Here is a 17,026-nt window from a genome sequence, read left to right as displayed (position 1 = left end):
TAATTTTGCCACAACTTTGGAATTTTGGAAGACCCGTTCAATATATCCACATAATTTATCTCCCTCATAATGCCATCTATTTTGTGAAGTGCACCAGTCCCTCCTGCACCAAAGCACCCCCACACAATATGATACTGCCACCACTGTGCTTTACAGTTGGGATGGTGTCCTTCGGCTTGCAAGCCTCCCCCTTTTTCCTCCAAACATAACGATGGTCATTATGGCCAAACTGTTCTATTCTTGTTTCATCATTGCAGAGGACATTTTTCCAAAAAGTACGAGATACTTTTGTACCTGTTCCCTCCAGCATCTGCACAAGGTCCTTTGCTGTTGTTCTGGGATTGATTTGCACTTTTCTCACCAAAGTACGTTAATCTCTAGGAGACAGAACGCGTCTCCTTCCTGAGCGGTATGACGGCTGCGTGGTCCCATGGTGTTTATACTTACGTACTATTGTATTGCTCCCAAGGATGAACCAGACTTGTGGAGGTCTACAATTTTTCTTCTGAGGTCTTGGCTGATTTCCCATGATGTCAAGCAAAGAGGCACTGAGTTTGAAGGTAGGCCTTGAAATACATCCACAGGTACACCTCCAATTGACTCAAATGATGTCAATTAGCCTATCAGAAGCTTCTAAAGCCATGACATCATTTTCTGGAATTTTCTAAGCTGTTTAAAGGCACAGTCATCTTAGTGTATGTAAACTTCTGACCCACTGGAATTGTGATACAGTGAATTATAAATTAAATAATCTGTCTCTAAACAATTACATGTGTCATGCACGAAGTATATGTCCCAACCGACTTATAGCTTGTTTCCAAGAAATGTGTAAAGTGATTGAACATTGCGTTTTAACGACTCCAACCTAAGTGTATGTAAACTTCAACTGTAAATACATACATACATACACAGACACAAACTCACACACACATACAGACACAGACACACACATACAAACACACACACACACACACACACACACAGAGACACATATATAGACACATTGACACTCACACAGACACACTCAGACACACATACAGACACACACACACACACACACACACACACACAGAGACACACATACACACACACATTCAGACACAGACACACATTCAGACACAGACACACACATACAAACAAACACACACACACACACACGTGTTCACAAACACGCATCTATACACACACACTATTCATTTTCTCTGGAGTGTTGGAGTAGCATACAAATTCTGTTTGGAGCGCTCTCTCAGAGCCAGTATCACAGCAGAGTTCCACACCACTGCCTTTCATAGATTACACCGCTTCTCCTAGAACACTGACACCCCTACACACACACCCCTACACACACACACACACACACACACAAACTCACGTCCCCTGCCCTGTTATGCAGCATTAGGACAGTATAGGGTCTGTCAGCTCGTTAAGAACATCAATCTGTGGAGCATAGAGCTGACGTCTCAACCGCCACGTCCGTCCAGGTACGCAGGACGCCAGGAGATGTCTTCAAAACTCTCCACTAGGGGCAGCAGTGGGCGCTATTACCATCAAGTAGGCTTGCGGCTTGCTAGGGTGTTGAGGACGGGGATAGCTGTTGGAAGCCGCAAGGTCCAGCTCTGAGGGTCCTGTGTTCAATCCCACACACACACACACACACACACACACACACACACACACACACACACACACACACACCCCTCTCTCTCTTCTCTGTTCTTCCCATATTCCTTATTATTTGTATGTATTCCTGGTCTGGTCCGGCAGCTGAAAATGCCTCAGTGCTAGAAAATATATACTTTATATACAGTTAAAGCACCAAACCTGCTAATCAATTGAACCACTTAAATGAAACTATAATCAAGATTAATTTATATTGAACAATTAGTGTCTTGATTATCCATGTCATTGAGATTCCCACCCACCTTCCATCCTCCCCGCTCTATTCTCCCCATCCCCTTCACTTTCAGTTAAATTCATTTACATTCACTTAGTTGAAATAAAACATTGTTGTCAAGACTGTTAATTCAAAGGTATTAACTGTGAATACAAATTGCAATCAGCAATCAATGATGTTCTTCCCCCCTTTCTCTCCCTCTCTCCCCCCTTCTCTCTCTCCCCCCCTCCCTCCCTTCTCTCCCCCTCTCTCTCCCTTCCTTCCCTCACTCTCTCTCTCTCTCTCTCTCTCTCTCTCTCTCTCTCTCTCTGCCTCCCCTCTCTCCCCCTCTCTCTCTCCCCCTCCCCTCTCTCTCTCTCTCCCTCCGTCCTTCTCTCCCTCTCCCCCCTCCCCCCTCTCTCTCTCCCTCCCTCCTTCTCTCCCTCCGTCTCTCCCTCCCTTCCCCCTTCTCTCTCCCCCTCCTTCCCTTCTCTCCCCCCCTCTCTCCCCCCTCCCCCTCTCTCTCTCTCCTTCCTTCCCTCTCTCTCTCTCCCTCCCCTCTCTCCCCCTCTCTCTCCCTCCCACCCCCCTCTCTCTCTCTCTCCCACCCCCCTCTCTCTCTCTCCCCCCCCCCTCTCTCTCTCCCCCCCCCCCCCCCCCCCCCCCCCTCTTCATAGTTGACCTGGACCGTCTGTATGATGACGTGAAGCACTACAGCTGTACACCTCGGAACTACTCTGTCAACCTGAGGGAGGAGCTGAGGGCCACCAACGCCGTGTTCTTCCCACGATGCCTACTGGTGCAGCGCTGTGGGGGGAACTGTGCCTGTGGTACAGACAACTGGAACGGCTGTACCTGCAGCCCGGCCAAGACCAGTGACAAACTACACGAGGTACACACACCATGCCCTGTTATGTAGCATTAGGAATGGCTGTGGTACGGCTGTACCTGTACCTGCAGTTGTACCCGTAGCCGTACCTGCAGCTGTGCCTGCACCTGTACCCGTAGCCGTACCTGCAGCTGTGCCTGCACCTGTACCTGTACCTGCAGCCGTGCCTGCGCCTGTACCCGTAGCCGTGCCTGCACCTGTACCCATAGCCGTACCTGCAGCTGTGCCTGCACCTGTACCCGTAGCCGTACCTGCAGCTGTGCCTGCACCTGTACCCGTAGCCGTACCTGCAGCTGTGCCTGCACCTATACCCATAGCCGTACCTGGAGCCCGGCCAAGACCAGTGACAAACTACACACACCATGCCCTGTTATGTAGCATTAGGAATGGCTGTGGTACGGCTGTACCTGTACCTGCAGCCGTACCTGTAGCCGTACCTGCAGCTGTACCTGTACCTGTAGCCGTACCTGTAGCCGTACCTGTAGCCATACCTGTAGCTGTACCTGCAGCTGTACCTGCAGCCGTACCTGTACCTGCAGCTGTACCTGTACCTGTAGCCGTACCTGCAGCTGTGCCCATACCTGTAGCCGTACCTGCAGCTGTACCTGTACCTGCATCTATACCTGTGCCTGCAGCTGTACCTGTACCTGCAGCTATACCTGTACCTGCAGCTGTGCCTGCACCTGTACCTGTACCTGTACCTGCAGCTGTGCCTGCACCTGTACCTGCAGCTGTACCTGTATTTGTACATGCAGCTGTACCTGCAGCTGTACCTGCAGCTGTACCTGTACTTGTACCTGCACCAGTACCTGTACCTGCAGCTGTGCCTGCATCTGTACCTGCAGCTATACCTGTACCTGCAGCTGTGCCTGTACCTGCAGCTGTGCCTGCACCTGTACCTGCAGATATACCTGTACCTGCAGCTGTGCCTGCATCTGTACCTGCAGCTGTGCCTGTACCTGTACCTGCAGCTGTGCCTCTACCTGTACCTGCAGCTGTGCCTGCACCTGTACCTGCAGCTATACCTGTACCTGCAGCTGTGCCTGTACCTGCAGCTGTGCCTGTACCTGTACCTGCAGCTGTGCCTCTACCTGTACCTGCAGCTGTGCCTGCACCTGTACCTGCAGCTGTGCCTGTACCTGTACCTGCAGCTGTGCCTGTACCTGTACCTGCAGCTCTGCCTGCATCTGTACCTGCAGCTGTGCCTGCACCTGTACCTGCAGATATACCTGTAACTGTAGCTGTGCCTGCACCTGTACCTGCAGCTATACCTGTACCTGCAGCTGTGCCTGCACCTGTACTTGCAGCTGTGCCTGCACCTGCAGCTGTACCTGCAGCTGTACCTGTACTTGTACGTGCAGCTGTACCTGTACCTGTACTTGTACCTAAAGCTGTACCTGTACTTGTACTTGCAGCTGTACCTGCACCTGTACCTGCAGCCGTACCTGCACCTGTACCTGCAGCTATACCTGTACCTGCAGCTGTGCCTGTACCTGCAGCTATACCTGTAACTGCAGCTGTGCCTGTACCTGCAGCTGTGCCTGTACCTGCATCTATACCTGTACCTGCAGCTGTGCCTGCAGCTGTACCTGTACCTGCAGCTATACCTGTACCTGCAGCTGTGCCTGCACCTGTACCTGCAGCTGTGCCTGCACCTGTACCTGCAGCTGTACCTGTATTTGTACATGCCGCTGTACCTGCACCAGCACCTGTACCTGCAGCTGTGCCTGCACCTGTACCTGCAGCTATACCTGTACCTGCAGCTCTGCCTGTATCTGTACCTGCAGCCATGCCTCTACCTGTACCTGCAGCTGTGCCTGCACCTGTACCTGCAGCTGTACCTGTACCTGCAGCTGTGCCTGTACCTGTACCTGCAGCTGTGCCTGCATCTGTACCTGCAGCTGTGCCTGCACCTGTACCTGCAGATATACCTGTACCTGCAGCTGTACCTGCAGCTGTACCTGCACCTGTACCTGCAGCTGTACCTGTACTTGTACGTGCAGCTGTACCTGTACCTGTACTTGTACCTAAAGCTGTACCTGTACTTGTACCTGCACCTGTACCTGCAGCTGTACCTGCACCTGTACCTGCAGCTATACCTGTACCTGCAGCTGTGCCTGTACCTGCAGCTATACCTGTAACTGCAGCTGTGCCTGTACCTGCAGCTGTGCCTGCAGCTGTACCTGTACCTGCAGCTATACCTGTACCTGCAGCTGTGCCTGCACCTGTACCTGCAGCTGTACCTGTATTTGTACATGCAGCTGTACCTGCACCAGCACCTGTACCTGCAGCTGTGCCTGCACCTGTACCTGCAGCTATACCTGTACCTGCAGCTGTGCCTGTACCTGTACCTGCAGCTGTGCCTGCACCTGTACCTGCAGATATACCTGTACCTGCAGCTGTGCCTGCATCTGTACCTGCAGCTGTGCCTGTACCTGTACCTGCAGCTGTGCCTCTAACTGTACCTGCAGCTGTGCCTGCACCTGTACCTGCAGCTATGCCTGTACCTGCAGCTGTGCCTGTACCTGTACCTGCAGCTGTGCCTGCACCTGTACCTGCAGATATACCTGTAACTGCAGCTGTGCCTGCACCTGTACCTGCAGTTGTGCCTGCACCTGTACCTGCAGCTGTGCCTGCAGCCTTACCTGCAGCTGTACCTGCACCTGTACCTGCAGCTGTACCTGTACCTGCAGCTATTCCTGCCTCTGTACCTGCAGCTGTACCTGCACCTGTACCTGCACCTTCACCTGTACCTGCAGCTGTACCTGCACCTGTCCCTGCAGCTGTACCTGCACCTGCTCCTGTACCTGCACCTGCAGCTGTACCTGTACCTGCAGCTGTACCTGTAGCCGTAACTGTAGCCGTACCTGTACCTGCAGCCGTACCTGCAGCTGTACCTGTACCTGCAGCTGTACCTGTAGCCAAACCTGCAGCTGTGCCTGCACCTGTACCTGCAGCTGTACCTGTACCTGCAGCTGTACCCGTACCTGTAGCCGTACCTGCAGCTGTACCTGTACCTGCAGCTGTACCCGTACCTGTACCTGCAGCTGTACCCGTACCTGCAGCCGTACCTGTACCTGCAGCTGTACCCGTACCTGTAGCCGTACCTGCAGTTGTGACTGCACCTGTACCTGCAGCTGTACCTGCAGCTGTACCTGTACCTGCAGCTATACCTGCAGCTATACCTGCAGCTGTATTTGCACCTTCACCTGTACCTGCAGCTGTACCTGCAGCTGTGCCTGCATCTGTACCTGCAGCTGTACCTGCAGCTGTGCCTCTAACTGTACCTGCAGCTGTGTCTGCACCTGTACCTGCAGCTGTGCCTGTACCTGCAGCTGTGCCTGTACCTGCAGCTGTGCCTGCATCTGTACCTGCAGCTGTGCCTGCATCTGTACCTGCAGCTGTGCCTGCACCTGTACCTGCAAATATACCTGTACCTGTAGCTGTGCCTGCAGCTGTGCCTGCACCTGTACTTGCAGCTGTGCCTGCACCTGTAGCTGTGCCTGTACCTGCACCTGTACCTGCAGCTGTACCTGTACTTGTACTTGCAGCTGTACCTGTACTTGTACCTAAAGCTGTACCTGTACCTGTACCTGCACCTGTACCTGTACCTGTACCTGCAGCTATACCTGTACCTGCAGCTGTGCCTGTACCTGCACCTGTACCTGTACCTGCACCTGTACCTGTACCTGTACCTGCAGCTATACCTGTACCTGCAGCTGTGCCTGCAGCTGTACCTGTACCTGCAGCTATACCTGTACCTGCAGCTGTGCCTGCACCTGTACCTGTGCCTGTACCTGCTGCTGTGCCTGCACCTGTACCTGCAGCTGTACCTGTATTTGTACATGCAGCTGTACCTGCAGCTGTACCTGTACTTGTACCTGCACCAGCACCTGTACCTGCAGCTGCACCTGTACCTGCAGCTATACCTGTATCTGCAGCTGTGCCTGCACCTGTACCTGCAGATATAGCTGTACCTGCAGCTGTGCCTGCATCGGTACCTGCAGCTGTGCCTGTACCTGTACCTGCAGCTGTGCCTGCAGCTGTACCTGTACCTGCAGCTATACATGTACCTGCAGCTGTGCCTGCACCTGTACCTGTACCTGCAGCTGTGCCTGCACCTGTACCTGCAGCTGTACCTGTATTTGTACATGCAGCTGTACCTGCAGCTGTACCTGTACTTGTACCTGCACCAGCACCTGTACCTGTAGCTGTGCCTGTACCTGTACCTGCAGCTGTGCCTGCATCTGTACCTGCAGCTGTGCCTGCACCTGTACCTGCAGATATACCTGTACCTGCAGCTGTGCCTGTACCTGTACCTGCAGTTGTGCCTGCATCTGTACCTGCAGCTGTGCCTGTACCTGTACCTGCAGTTGTGCCTCTACCTGTACCTCCAGCTGTGCCTGCACATGTACCTGCAGCTATACCTGTACCTGCAGCTGTGCCTGTACCTGTACCTGCAGTTGTGCCTGCATCTGTACCTGCAGCTGTGCCTGTACCTGTACCTGCAGTTGTGCCTGCATCTGTACCTGCAGCTGTGCCTGCACCTGTACCTGCAGATATACCTGTAACTGCAGCTGTGCCTGCACCTGTACCTGCAGCTATACCTGTACCTGCAGCTCTGCCTGCACCTGTACTTGCAGCTGTGCCTGCACCTGTACCTGCAGCTGTGCCTGCAGCTGTACCTGTACCTGCAGCTGTACCTGCACCTGCAGCTGTACCTGCAGCTATACCTGCAGCTATACCTGCACCTGTACCTGCACCCGCACCTGTACCTGCACCTTCACCTGTACCTGCAGCTGTAACTGCACCTGCACCTGTCCCTGCAGCTGTACCTGCACCTGTACCTGCACCTGCAGCTGTACCTGCAGCTGTACCTGTAGCCGTACCTGTAGCCGTACCTGTACCTGCAGCCGTACCTGTACCTGTAGCCGTACCTGCAGCCGTACCTGTACCTGCAGCTGTACCTGTACCTGTAGCCGTACCTGCAGCTGTGCCTGCAGCTGTACCTACAGCTGTAGCCGTACCTGCAGCTGTGCCTGCAGCTGTACCTACAGCTGTACCCGTACCTGTAGCCGTACCTGCAGTTGTGACTGCACCTGTACCTGCAGCTGTACCCGTACCTGTAGCTGTACCTGCAGCTGTACCTGTACCTGCAGCTGTGCCCGTACCTGTAGCCGTACCTGTACCCGTACCTGTAGCCCTACCTGTAGCTGTACCTGCAGCTGTACCCGTACCCTGCTGTACCCTGCAGTTGTGACTGCACCTGTTCCTGCAGCTGTACCTGCAGCTGTACCTGCAGCCGTACCTGTACCTGCAGCTGTGCCTGTACCTGTACCTGCAGCTGTGCCTGCATCTGTACCTGCAGCTGTGCCTGCATCTGTACCTGCAGCTGTGCCTGCATCTGTACCTGCAGCTGTGCCTGCATCTGTACCTGCAGCTGTGCCTGCACCTGTACCTGCAGATATACCTGTAACTGTAGCTGTGCCTGCACCTGTACCTGCAGCTATACCTATACCTGCAGCTGTGCCTGTACCTGTACCTGCAGCTGTACCTGCACCTGTACCTGCAGCTGTACCTGTACTTGTACGTGCAGCTGTACCTGTACCTGTACTTGTACCTAAAGCTGTACTTGTACCTGCAGCTGTACCTGTACCTGCACCTGTACCTGCAGCTGTACCTGTACCTGCACCTGTACCTGCAGCTGTACCTGTACCTGCAGCTGTGCCTGTACCTGCAGCTATACCTGTACCTGCAGCTGTGCCTGTACCTGCAGCTGTGCCTGTACCTGTATCTATACCTGTACCTGCAGCTGTGCCTGCAGCTGTACCTGTAGCTATACCTGTACCTGCAGCTGTGCCTGCACCTGTACCTGTACCTGCAGCTGTGCCTGCACCTGTACCTGCAGCTGTACCTGTATTTGTACATGCAGCTGTACCTGCAGCTGTACCTGTACCTGCAGCTGTACCTATACTTGTACCTGCACCTGTACCTGCAGCTGTGCCTGCACCTGTACCTGCAGCTGTGCCTCTACCTGTACCTCCAGCTGTGCCTGCACATGTACCTGCAGCTATACCTGTACCTGCAGCTGTGCCTGTACCTGTACCTGCAGTTGTGCCTGCATCTGTACCTGCAGCTGTGCCTGTACCTGTACCTGCAGTTGTGCCTGCATCTGTACCTGCAGCTGTGCCTGCACCTGTACCTGCAGATATACCTGTAACTGCAGCTGTGCCTGCACCTGTACTTGCAGCTGTGCCTGCACCTGTACCTGCAGCTGTGCCTGCAGCTGTACCTGCACCTGCAGCTGTACCTGCAGCTGTACCTGCAGCTATACCTGCAGCTATACCTGCAGCTATACCTGCACCTGTACCTGCACCCGCACCTGTACCTGCACCTTCACCTGTACCTGCAGCTGTAACTGCACCTGCACCTGTCCCTGCAGCTGTACCTGCACCTGTACCTGCACCTGCAGCTGTACCTGCAGCTGTACCTGTAGCCGTACCTGTAGCCGTACCTGTACCTGCAGCCGTACCTGTACCTGTAGCCGTACCTGCAGCCGTACCTTTACCTGCAGCTGTACCTGTACCTGTAGCCGTACCTGCAGCTGTGCCTGCAGCTGTACCTACAGCTGTAGCCGTACCTGCAGCTGTGCCTGCAGCTGTACCTACAGCTGTACCCGTACCTGTAGCCGTACCTGCAGTTGTGACTGCACCTGTACCTGCAGCTGTACCCGTACCTGTAGCCGTACCTGCAGCTGTACCTGTACCTGCAGCTGTGCCCGTACCTGTAGCCGTACCTGTAGCCGTACCTGTAGCCGTACCTGCAGCTGTACCCGTACCTGCAGCCGTACCTGTAGCTGTACCTGCAGCTGTACCCGTACCTGTAGCCGTACCTGCAGTTGTGACTGCACCTGTTCCTGCAGCTGTACCTGCAGCTGTACCTGCAGCCGTACCTGTACCTGCAGCTGTGCCTGTACCTGTACCTGCAGCTGTGCCTGCATCTGTACCTGCAGCTGTGCCTGCATCTGTACCTGCAGCTGTGCCTGCATCTGTACCTGCAGCTGTGCCTGCATCTGTACCTGCAGCTGTGCCTGCACCTGTACCTGCAGATATACCTGTAACTGTAGCTGTGCCTGCACCTGTACCTGCAGCTATACCTATACCTGCAGCTGTGCCTGTACCTGTACCTGCAGCTGTACCTGCACCTGTACCTGCAGCTGTACCTGTACTTGTACGTGCAGCTGTACCTGTACCTGTACTTGTACCTAAAGCTGTACTTGTACCTGCAGCTGTACCTGTACCTGCACCTGTACCTGCAGCTGTACCTGCACCTGTACCTGCACATGTACCTGCAGCTGTACCTGTACCTGCAGCTGTGCCTGTACCTGCAGCTATACCTGTACCTGCAGCTGTGCCTGTACCTGCAGCTGTGCCTGTACCTGTATCTATACCTGTACCTGCAGCTGTTCCTGCAGCTGTACCTGTACCTGCAGCTATACCTGTACCTGCAGCTGTGCCTGCACCTGTACCTGTACCTGCAGCTGTGCCTGCACCTGTACCTGCAGCTGTACCTGTATTTGTACATGCAGCTGTACCTGCAGCTGTACCTGTACCTGCACCTGTACCTGCAGCTGTGCCTGCACCTGTACCTTCAGCTGTACCTGTACTTGTACCTGCAGCTGTACCTGTACTTGTACCTGCAACTGTACCTGTACCTGCAGTTGTGCCTGTACCTGCAGCTGTACCTGCAGCTGTGCTTGTACCTGCAGCTGTGCTTGTACCTGCAGCTGTGCTTGTACCTGCAGCTGTGCCTGTACCTGCAGCTGTGCCTGCACCTGTACCTGCAGCTGTGCCTGTACTTGTACCTGCAACTGTGCCTGTACCTGCAACTGTGCCTGTACCTGCAGCTGTACCTGTACCTGCAGCTGTACCTGAACCTGCAGCTGTACTTGTACCTGCAGCTGTGCCTGTACCTGCACCTGTGCCTGCACCTGTACCTGCACCTGTGCCTGCAGCTGTACCCGTACCTGTAGCCGTACCTGCAGTTGTGACTGCACCTGTACCTGCAGCTGTGCCTGCACCTGTACCTTCAGCTGTACCTGTACTTGTACCTGCAGCTGTACCTGTACTTGTACCTGCAACTGTACCTGTACCTGCAACTGTACCTGTACCTGCAGCTGTACCCGTACCTGCAGCCGTACCTGTAGCTGTACCTGCAGCTGTACCCGTACCTGTAGCCGTACCTGCAGTTGTGACTGCACCTGTACCTGCACCTGTACCTGCAGCTGTACCTGTACCTGCAGCTGTGCCTGTACCTGCAGCTATACCTGTACCTGCAGCTGTGCCTGTACCTGCAGCTGTGCCTGTACCTGTATCTATACCTGTACCTGCAGCTGTGCCTGCAGCTGTACCTGTAGCTATACCTGTACCTGCAGCTGTGCCTGCACCTGTACCTGTACCTGCAGCTGTGCCTGCACCTGTACCTGCAGCTGTACCTGTATTTGTACATGCAGCTGTACCTGCAGCTGTACCTGTACCTGCAGCTGTACCTATACTTGTACCTGCACCTGTACCTGCAGCTGTGCCTGCACCTGTACCTGCAGCTGTGCCTCTACCTGTACCTCCAGCTGTGCCTGCACATGTACCTGCAGCTATACCTGTACCTGCAGCTGTGCCTGTACCTGTACCTGCAGTTGTGCCTGCATCTGTACCTGCAGCTGTGCCTGTACCTGTACCTGCAGTTGTGCCTGCATCTGTACCTGCAGCTGTGCCTGCACCTGTACCTGCAGATATACCTGTAACTGCAGCTGTGCCTGCACCTGTACTTGCAGCTGTGCCTGCACCTGTACCTGCAGCTGTGCCTGCAGCTGTACCTGCAGCTGTACCTGCACCTGCAGCTGTACCTGCAGCTGTACCTGCAGCTATACCTGCAGCTATACCTGCAGCTATACCTGCACCTGTACCTGCACCCGCACCTGTACCTGCACCTTCACCTGTACCTGCAGCTGTAACTGCACCTGCACCTGTCCCTGCAGCTGTACCTGCACCTGTACCTGCACCTGCAGCTGTACCTGCAGCTGTACCTGTAGCCGTACCTGTAGCCGTACCTGTACCTGCAGCCGTACCTGTACCTGTAGCCGTACCTGCAGCCGTACCTTTACCTGCAGCTGTACCTGTACCTGTAGCCGTACCTGCAGCTGTGCCTGCAGCTGTACCTACAGCTGTAGCCGTACCTGCAGCTGTGCCTGCAGCTGTACCTACAGCTGTACCCGTACCTGTAGCCGTACCTGCAGTTGTGACTGCACCTGTACCTGCAGCTGTACCCGTACCTGTAGCCGTACCTGCAGCTGTACCTGTACCTGCAGCTGTGCCCGTACCTGTAGCCGTACCTGTAGCCGTACCTGTAGCCGTACCTGCAGCTGTACCCGTACCTGCAGCCGTACCTGTATCTGTACCTGCAGCTGTACCCGTACCTGTAGCCGTACCTGCAGTTGTGACTGCACCTGTTCCTGCAGCTGTACCTGCAGCTGTACCTGCAGCCGTACCTGTACCTGCAGCTGTGCCTGTACCTGTACCTGCAGCTGTGCCTGCATCTGTACCTGCAGCTGTGCCTGCATCTGTACCTGCAGCTGTGCCTACACACTGTACAGATACACTGTACACACTATACAGACACTCTACACACTGTACAGATACACTGTACACACTGTACACACTATACAGACACACTCTACACACTGTACAGATACACTCTACACACTGTACAGACACACTCTACACACTGTACAGATACACTCTACACACTGTACAGACACACTGTACACACTGTACAGACACACTCTACACACTGTACAGATACACTACACACTGTACACACTGGACACACTATACAGACACACTCTACACACTGTACAGATACACTGTACACACTGTACAGACACACTGTACACACTATACAGACACACTGTACACACTGTACAGACACACTCTACACACTGTACAGACACACTGTACACACTATACAGACACACTCTACACACTGTACAGACACACTGTACACACATGTATCAGGCCCACTGACACTGAACACTTCATGTTTCTTGTTATAAACCAGAGGGAAAATCCCTCAGCCTCCCGGCTACAGTATAATCCCAGAGAGAGGGAGAGCGACTGTGGGCCTAGCACTGCATCAACAATCAGACAGCACTGCAGCACCAGTCTTTCTCTCCCTCCTTTACACCTCTTCTGTCTTCTCTCTCCATTCTGTCATGGACACGTTGTCTGGAAGCATCTGCCTCTTTATGCTGCTTCTCTGGTTATGCTGCAGGAATCCAGTTTGGGGTGTGACGGTGTGTGTCTGTGTGCCGGTGTGTGTCTGTGTGCCGGTGTGTGTCTGTGTGCCGGTGTGTGTCTGTGTGCTGGTGTGTGTCTGTGTGCCGGTGTGTGTCTGTGTGGCGGTGTGTGTCTGTGTGCCGGTGTGTTTCTGTGTGCCGGTGTGTTTCTGTGTGCCGGGGTGTGTCTGTGTGCCGGGGTGTGTCTGTGTGCCGGGGTGTGTCTGTGTGCCGTGGTGTGTCTGTGTGCCGTGGTGTGTCTGCGTGCCGGGGTGTGTCTGTGTGCCGGGGTGTGTCTGCGCGCCGGGGTGTGTCTGCGTGCCGGGGTGTGTCTGTATGACTGTGTGTGTGTGTGTGTGTGTGTGTGTGCCGGGGTGTGTCTGTATGACTGTGTGTGTGTGTGCGCCGGGGTGTGTCTGTATGACTGTGTGTGTGTGTGTGCCGGGGTGTGTCTGTATTACTGTGTATGTGTGTGTGTGTGTGTGTGTGTGTGTGTGTGTGTGTGCCGGGGTGTGTCTGTATGACTGTGTGTGTGTGTGTGTGTGTGTGCCGGGGTGTGTCTGGATGACTGTGTGTGTGTGTATGCGCCGGGGTGTGTCTGTATGACTGTGTGTGTGTGTGTGTGTGTGCCGGGGTGTGTCTGTATGACTGTGTGTGTGCCGGGGTGTGTCTGTATGACTGTGTGTGTGTGTGTGTGTGTGCCGGGGTGTGTCTGTATGACTGTGTGTGTGTGTGTGTGCCGGGGTGTGTGTGTATGACTGTGTGTGTGTGTGTGTGTGTGTGTGTGTGTGCCGGGGTGTGTCTGTATGACTGTGTGTGTGTGCCGGGGTGTGTCTGTATGACTGTGTGTGTGTGTGTCTGTATGACTGTGTGCGTGTGTGTCTGTATGACTGTGTGTGTGTCTGTGTGCCGGGTTGTGTGTGCGTGACTGTGTGTTGGTGTCTGTATGACTGTGTGTTGGTGTCTGTATGACTGTGTGTTGGTGTCTGTGTGACTGTGTGTTGGTGTCTGTATGACTGTGTGTTGGTGTCTGTATGACTGTGTGTTGGTGTCTGTATGACTGTGTGTTGGTGTCTGTATGACTGTGTGTTGGTGTCTGTATGACTGTGTGTTGGTGTCTGTATGACTGTGTGTTGGTGTCTGTGTGACTGTGTGTTGGTGTCTGTGTGACTGTGTGTTGGTGTCTGTATGACTGTGTGTTGGTGTCTGTATGACTGTGTGTTGGTGTCTGTATGACTGTGTGTTGGTGTCTGTATGACTGTGTGTTGGTGTCTGTATGACTGTGTGTTGGTGTCTGTATGACTGTGTTGGTGTCTGTATGACTGTGTGTTGGTGTCTGTATGACTGTGTGTTGGTGTCTTTATGACTGTGTGTTGGTGTCTGTATGACTGTGTGTTGGTGTCTGTATGACTGTGTGTTGGTGTCTGTATGACTGTGTGTTGGTGTCTGTATGACTGTGTGTTGGTGTCTGTATGACTGTGTGTTGGTGTCTGTATGACTGTGTGTTGGTGTCTGTATGACTGTGTGTTGGTGTCTGTATGACTGTGTGTGTGTCTGTGTGCCGGGTTGTGTGTGCGTGACTGTGTGTTGGTGTCTGTATGACTGTGTGTTGGTGTCTGTATGACTGTGTGTTGGTGTCTGTGTGACTGTGTGTTGGTGTCTGTGTGACTGTGTGTTGGTGTCTGTATGACTGTGTGTTGGTGTCTGTATGACTGTGTGTTGGTGTCTGTATGACTGTGTGTTGGTGTCTGTATGACTGTGTGTTGGTGTCTGTATGACTGTGTGTTGGTGTCTGTATGACTGTGTGTTGGTGTCTGTGTGACTGTGTGTTGGTGTCTGTGTGACTGTGTGTTGGTGTCTGTATGACTGCGTGTTGGTGTCTGTATGACTGTGTGTTGGTGTCTGTATGACTGTGTGTTGGTGTCTGTATGACTGTGTGTTGGTGTCTGTATGACTGTGTGTTGGTGTCTGTATGACTGTGTGTTGGTGTCTGTATGACTGTGTTGGTGTCTGTATGACTGTGTGTTGGTGTCTGTATGACTGTGTGTTGGTGTCTTTATGACTGTGTGTTGGTGTCTGTATGACTGTGTGTTGGTGTCTGTATGACTGTGTGTTGGTGTCTGTATGACTGTGTGTTGGTGTCTGTATGACTGTGTGTTGGTGTCTGTATGACTGTGTGTTGGTGTCTGTATGACTGTGTGTTGGTGTCTGTATGACTGTGTGTTGGTGTCTGTATGACTGTGTGTTGGTGTCTGTATGACTGTGTGTTGGTGTCTGTATGACTGTGTGTTGGTGTCTGTAGCTTCCCTTTAACACATTGCCAGAATAAGATCACTGTACACAAGGTCTGCTTTACCTCAAATCAAATGTCACCTACACATGGTTAGCAGATGTTAATGCGAGTGTAGCGAAATGTTTGTGCTTCTAGTTCCGACCGTGCAGTAATATCTAACAATTTCACAACAACTACCTTATACACATAAATGTAAGGAATGAATAAGAATGTGTTAATATAAATATATGGATGAGCGATGGCCCTGCAGCATTGGCAAGATGCAGTAGATGGTATAGAATACAGTATATACATATGAGATGTCTAATGTAAGATATGTAAACATTATTAAAGTGGTGTTATTTAAGGTGACTATTGATACCTCTATTAAGTCCATTTATTGAAGTAACTAGAGATTTGAGTCTGTATGTTGGCAGCAGCCTCTCTATGTTTGCGATGGCTGTTTAACAGTCTGATGGCCTTGAGATAGAAGCTGTTTTTCAGTCTCTCGGTCCCAGCTTTGAAGCACCTGTACTGACCTCGCCTTCTGGATGATAGCGGGGTGAACAGGCAACCCCTTTGAAAGACACACATGCATATAGAGGTTGGGACAGGGGGCTGCCACACTGGGCCTGTGGAGCAGATGTTATGGGGGTTTAGTGCCTTGCTCAAGGGCACACGACCAGCAATAGATTTGAGACCAGCAACCCTCCGTTTGCCAGCTCACTAACTGCCAGATTTTTTCTGTCAGATCCCCAGAGTCGAACTGGAAATAGTCGGTTGCTGGCTCGCCTCTAACCGCTAGGATTAAGTGCCCTCCTCCTGTGTATGTGTGTGTGAGAGAACAGACTGTGAATATAGCTGTTATGAGGTTTGATACAGGAGGGAGGACAGGGGTTAACTATTGGTCAAGATGGCAGCAAGCCAACAAGCATCTCATTGTTTTCCATCCAAGTCATTTTCTCTGTCCTCTCCCTTTCTCCTGTCCTGTCCTTGCCTTCTCCCCGACCTCTCTCTCTCTCTCCTTCTCTCTCTTTCCCTCTTCCTCACTCACTATTCCTCCCCCCGACCTCTCTCTCTCCTTCTCCTTCCTTCTCCCCGACCTCTCTCTCTCCTTCTCTCTCTTTCCCTCTTCCTCACTCACTATTCCTCCCCCTCTCCTCTCTAGGTGTTGAAGTATGCTCCTGAGGTGGGAGGTTTTTCGCGGCGTCGGACAGCTCGTGTCCGCTGGGTCCTAGAGGAGGTCCATCTCATGCACCACGAGCGCTGTGACTGTGTTTGTCCCTCCAGACCACCCCGTTGAGAGACAATGGGACAGGGGGACCCAGCTCTGGGATTAACTGCTGTTTATATCTCCATATCTCTCTTTGTAGCGCTCCCCTGCCATCCATCCCCATAGCAACCTGTGACAAACCTAGTCACCAACATCCATCCACATACCGACCTGATACAAACCTAGTCACCAACATCCATCCACATACCAACCTGTTACAAACCTAGTCACCAACATCCATCCACATACCAACCTGATACAAACCTAGTCACCAACATCCATCCACATACCAACCTGATACAAACCTAGTCACCAACATCCATCCGTCCACATACCAACCTGATACAAACCTAGTCAACAACATCCATCCGTCCACATACCAACCTGAT

General features: G+C 53.0%; 1 protein-coding gene across 1 annotated transcript in view; it reads left to right on the top strand.

The window, feature by feature from the left end:
- The window catches only part of LOC139399187 (platelet-derived growth factor D-like), a gene marked incomplete at its 5' end in the record, with an annotated part of 40,844 nt that extends 23,826 nt beyond the window's left edge, over positions 1-17,018 (top strand). The window contains 2 exons of the mRNA XM_071144703.1: positions 2,551-2,765; positions 16,533-17,018. Of these exons, the coding sequence (XP_071000804.1) occupies positions 2,551-2,765; positions 16,533-16,667 (350 nt within the window). The remainder of the gene's footprint in view (positions 1-2,550; positions 2,766-16,532) is intronic.
- Positions 17,019-17,026: the final 8 nt, after the last annotated feature.

Source organism: Oncorhynchus clarkii, unplaced genomic scaffold (genome assembly GCF_045791955.1).
Source record: "Oncorhynchus clarkii lewisi isolate Uvic-CL-2024 unplaced genomic scaffold, UVic_Ocla_1.0 unplaced_contig_4580_pilon_pilon, whole genome shotgun sequence".
Classification (NCBI taxonomy): Eukaryota; Metazoa; Chordata; class Actinopteri; order Salmoniformes; family Salmonidae; genus Oncorhynchus; species Oncorhynchus clarkii.
This window is presented reverse-complemented; position numbering and strand designations above follow the sequence as displayed.